The sequence below is a fragment of the Brachycentrus maculatus genome, unplaced genomic scaffold (assembly GCF_059751285.1).
Source record: "Brachycentrus maculatus isolate JH-2025_06_01 unplaced genomic scaffold, ASM5975128v1 h1tg000750l, whole genome shotgun sequence".
NCBI lineage: Eukaryota > Metazoa > Arthropoda > Insecta > Trichoptera > Brachycentridae > Brachycentrus > Brachycentrus maculatus.
Window position 1 is genome coordinate 120,969 of NW_028281480.1, and position 5,141 is coordinate 126,109.

Below are 5,141 nucleotides of genomic sequence, written 5' to 3' on the forward strand. Positions count from 1 at the left end.
GGGTGATATTGGATAAATATTATAGTGAAAAATCACTTGTATTAATAAGGCACTAATAAATATTGAACCCTCCCCCCCTGGGAATCGAACCCGGTAGCCGAGCGTGCTTCAGCTTAATATAACCCTGTAGTATTTTTATAAAACCCTGGTCTGGTACCTGAAGCGGAGGGCTGATCACCCTTCCTTCATGTGTTAACGATCAAGATAACACTGCTTAAAAGCCACTGCTTCATGATGATAACACTCTATCATCGTACAAATACTATGCAGTGCCCTATGCATCATCGAGTGCGGATAAAGGTTTGAAGATTTTGAAGATGAAGATGAAGGGAGCGAACTCATACACGAAACGTAGTAAATGTTAGAAATATATATATATATATATATATATATATATATATATATATATATATATATGTATATATATATATATATATATATATATATATATATATATATATATATATATATATATATATATATATATATATATATACATATATATAGCTGTTTGCCAGTGTGAGGCGGTATTCTCTCTGCCTCTACCTCTACCAGCGGGGAAAATAGATAGTTGAATTTGTTTACTATTCCCCTTAGACTGGCACCTGAAGCGCAGGGCTGATCACCTTTCCTTCACGTGTTAACGATGAAGATAACACTGCGTTTATATGATGCAGTGCCCTATGTATCATTGGGGTGCGGACATGGGTTTGAAATGAATTTAAAAAAGTTTTTTACCACTTAAGTTATAATTTCGATCAAGATTACACTGCTTCTTTACGATGCAGTGCCTTATACACCATTGGTTGTGGATAAAAGTTAGAAAAAGAAGAAGATCTGATAGCATCAATGAAACGTTTTTTATCTTTTTAAAAAATCAGTGGCTTTTTATCGTGTAATTTATTTCCCAATACATTAATTGGTTCCCTTATCAGTGTGTTGATTGGATACTAGTATATAAGGTGGCGGTTTCCCGAAGACTATCAATTCAGCTGAAGTATCCACTGCTTCGATAAGTGAAACGCTCAAAAGCAGATATTTTAAAGTTGAAAAACCTAAAAGACCCATCGCTCGATTTGTCTGCAAAGTTTGAAGAACTCAGAAGACGATGACCAGAATGTTGACGAGGAGTTGCTTCGTCCTGCTCGCGTTTCTGGTAGCGGCTAGAGCCTACGCTATACCAGGGATCGTCCAGGACTTGAACTTGGCCGGAGTGGACTTTGAGAGCCTGCCGACTCCCGAAGAACTCGTGTGGAGGCTGTCCAAGGATGACTTCCAGCAGTACGTAGACTTTTGGAAGTACAAACAGGACGAAGCGAGGCCAAAGGTTTTGCCTGGAGACGGCAATGCAAAGGGTGAGTATATAAGATGTTCTTACTCCATGCCCATATATATATATACATATATATATATATATATATATATATATATATATATATATATATATATATATATATATATATATATATATATATATATATATATATATATATATATATATATATATATATATATATATATATATATATATATATATATATATATATATATATATATATATATATATATATATATATATATATATATATATATATATATATATATATATATATATATATATATACCCTACTTGGGGTCTAACTTGCCTATGTTGTTATATATATATATATATATATATATATATATATATATGAGAGCCTGCCGACTCCCGAAGAACTCGTGTGGAGGCTGTCCAAGGATGACTTCCAGCAGTACGTAGACTTTTGGAAGTACAAACAGGACGAAGCGAGGCCAAAGGTTTTGCCTGGAGACGGCAATGCAAAGGGTGAGTATATAAGATGTTCTTACTCCATGCCCATATATATATATAGGGTATATATATATATATATATATATATATATATATATATATATATATATATATATATATATATATATATATATATATATATATATATACCCTACTTGGGGTCTAACTTGCCTATGTTGTTATATATATATATATATATATACCCTACTTGGGGTCTAACTTGCCTATGTTGTGAATTTATTTCCAGCTGGAGAATGCACCATCCCTATAGGCTCTCTAAGGAACCCAAATTTGCAACCGGTGTATGTGTCCCAAAAAAAATTGCTTGAGTCGAATAACCACTCCATCGTTTTGGATAAGGGACAGGATTTAATAATGTCATGTCCTGGAGGACTCCTGCGTATTCAAAATATTTTAACTAAATTCCATACAGACGTAAGTAAAGAGTGCTGAAATAAGCGCAGAGTGTAAGGAAGCACTATCAATATAATGAAGGTGCGCCAGCACTTTAGTTGTTTGTTAATTACTTAATTATTATTTTAGGTTTTCATCTGCGATAATGGTAGGTATTTCATGAATAATTGGCTAGGCAGAACGATTAATATCGACGATGTTCAATGTAACAAGGAAATTTTGTCCGATGAAACTAAAAAAGCAACTTGTCCGAATGCAAAAATGATAGGAACAGTAATTGATACTGTACTCACTGTTGATGGCCAAACTTATGATCTTTTCAGTAGTTGTGCTAATATGTGCTAATTGTGTGACTCTTCGAATAACGGAGAAGTGTTCTATGTCGAACAAAAGCTGACCGCAGAGAACGCCGTGATTGTGTCGGGTGGCGATTGTCCACGTCCATTCAAAGGTAAGTTCCTTTAAATAAAACCTAAAAAAGGGAAAACACAGTATAAACATTCAGGGTGTTCGCAACTTGATACTTATAAATAAAGCGGAATGTAAAACTGTGTTTATAAAATACGTTTATTCATTTATTTATATATGTTAAAGTAGATTAGAAAAGTACTAAATTAAAACAAAGTCATTTTATATTTCCGTGCAACATTTGTAGTCGGTAACCCTGTATCGGAGACTTTTAGTGAAAGCTTCTAGAAAGATGACTGTTACATTGATAATATCGGTAAATTGTAATCGGATTGATATTGGCCAGCGACAAGCTCAAAGGAGAGCCCATTTTGTATGGCCGGCCTGCCGAGCGCGGAATTGGATTAAGGGTATTTTATATGTGGCCATGTGTAGAGAATGGTTAGAGTAGAGGGTATAGTCTATGCCTAGAAAAGTTGGATTCTATGCCAGGGTCAGGAATGGAGAAATCAGAAGTTGTGTGCAGCTGAAACTGTGGAATATTATTTTTTCAGACACAACCAAATTTTGATTCGTCATAGATGATATATACAAAAACCAGAATGCTTATCTGAATACAGTTCTCGGAGCAAATGCGGACGTTACATATTTTGGGAGTGGGAATTTCTTCAACAGAGGCCATCTAACCGCTAGGGCTGACTTTGTCTTCGGTGCTGAACAAACAGCCACGTGCTCAGTCATTAACATCGCTCCACAATGGATGCGCTTCAATGGCGGCAACTGGAACCGACTTGAACAGGTATTTTAAATTACTATATGCTTGTACTCTTGGACCGCATTTAATGACTGGTTTCTAACTTTACGACGTTTTGATTTTTCACGTGAATAGACTGAACGACATTATGCGCTTCGTAGGTTCGCGAATGGGCCAATTAAATTTTATTTTCAAAGCTTTTTGCTAACCGATGAAGCACATTTTTGTTTGTATGTCAAAGACATAGGGTAATAAGCGCATTTGCTTTTGAAGTGGAGAAAACCCAGAAGCCTTTGTCGAGACGCCCTTACATCCACTAAAAGCCACCGTTTTGTGTGTTTTCTGGGCAGGTGGAATCATTGGCCTACATTTTTTAAAAGACGATGCCGGCCAGAATGTTTCGCTACAGATTCATGATTGCTGACTTCTTCGTTCCTCAGTTTAATGGCATTGATGTGACAGAGTCGTGGTTTAAATGGTCGAATGCGTCACGTACGTACAAAAAGTGATCACTTTAGCCAGTCAATGTCAGGTCGCAAGTCCTGTGGACACCCAGAACTTCTTTGAAAATCTGTTTCTGTGAATTGCGATTTGCTTTCAGGGCCTCCGAACCAGGATTGGTAACAATCAAACAATGCAAACGAAAGTGTATACAGGAACTTACAAAACTCTGAAGCTTGAGCACGTGACCAGCAAAAACATGACAGACGTTTTATTGGGTAGACAGCGAGTTCCACTCTGGTTCTACAAGGTAAGTACTATTGTTGGCGTTCCGTTAGAGGGCCAGTGCCACGAGCGGCTCCTGCTGCGGCCCGCCTCATGTAGTCCCCGTCCAGCGCTAGCTCCCGGAGGATGAAGGGATGTCCTGCGCTTCGGGGACCAGTCCAGGGTAATATTAGATAATATTAGAGTGTAAAATCACTAATATTTATTTTCACCCCCTTTGGGAATAGAATCCGGTACCTCTAGCACGGTAGCTAAACACGATAACCATTAGCCGGGTTTACCACGGAGATGGACAATGTTACATGTGTGATCACTTTAACCAGCCTATGATGGTCGTTAGCCCCATAAATGTCCCGAATCCATATTCTTCTTCATGAAATATCAAAATATAATGTACCTTCTTTCCGTTTCCAGGTCGTATACCAATATCGTCCGGTTGAAAGAGTGACCCTGTTCATTGGATTGAACAACCCTCACGCCGCAGATGCCGCAGGAGACGCATTCCAACTCTGTCCCATCGACGAATGCCTCTCACCAAATTTTCATTGGCTGGGATGGAATCCTACCGACTTAAATTTAGGGTACTCCCGCTGTTGCCACCTCACTGAGGATATGAGGGGGTTGTTGAACCTGCCCGGCACTATTCCCATCACTAACAACCTGTTCTACTAAATTACCTCAATCGACAAGGAGCCGCAGCTTTTCGGTCACCTCGCCGAAGGATAATGAAAGACATCAGACAATTGTTTTACCGCTTTATATACAATACATAGCTTGAATTCCCAATCGACTTTTATTTTGACCTTGCCACGAGAAAACTACCCTAAAATCAGTGGTGGAATTCAGCCGGTTCGCACTGGTTCGCTAGAACCTGTGCCTAATTTTTTAAAGTCCTTAACCCCTTGTTGTTATGGCTGAATGCTGTGGTTATTCCAACCAGTTTAATTGTGGCGTGTTGCCGTTGCGTGTTGGTAATCGTGATTGTTAATGCGAGAGAGTAGTGCCAGAATGAAAACGAGTATGATGTAC

At 37.9% G+C, this 5,141-nt stretch overlaps 1 protein-coding gene across 1 annotated transcript; it reads left to right on the forward strand.

Annotated features, from left to right (window-relative positions):
• The first annotated feature begins 3,360 nt into the window (after positions 1 to 3,360).
• On the forward strand, positions 3,361 to 4,855 carry LOC148300318 (uncharacterized). The gene is made up of 3 exons (XM_088274956.1): positions 3,361 to 3,431; positions 3,988 to 4,137; positions 4,527 to 4,855. Exons 1-3 carry the CDS (start codon positions 3,393 to 3,395, stop codon positions 4,782 to 4,784), a joined length of 447 nt encoding a protein of 148 aa, XP_088131082.1. The 5' UTR covers positions 3,361 to 3,392; the 3' UTR covers positions 4,785 to 4,855.
• Positions 4,856 to 5,141: the final 286 nt, after the last annotated feature.

What these genes read in the sequence shown, in the direction of transcription:
- LOC148300318 (XM_088274956.1), top strand. Translation starts at nt 3,393, where the DNA reads ATGCGCTTCAATGGCGGCAACTGGAACCGACTTGAACAG. An exon ending in ACTGGAACCGACTTGAACAG is followed by an intron (nt 3,432 to 3,987) that starts GTATTTTAAATT and finishes ATTTGCTTTCAG; the next exon opens with GGCCTCCGAACCAGGATTGG. An exon ending in TTCCACTCTGGTTCTACAAG is followed by an intron (nt 4,138 to 4,526) that starts GTAAGTACTATT and finishes TTCCGTTTCCAG; the next exon opens with GTCGTATACCAATATCGTCC.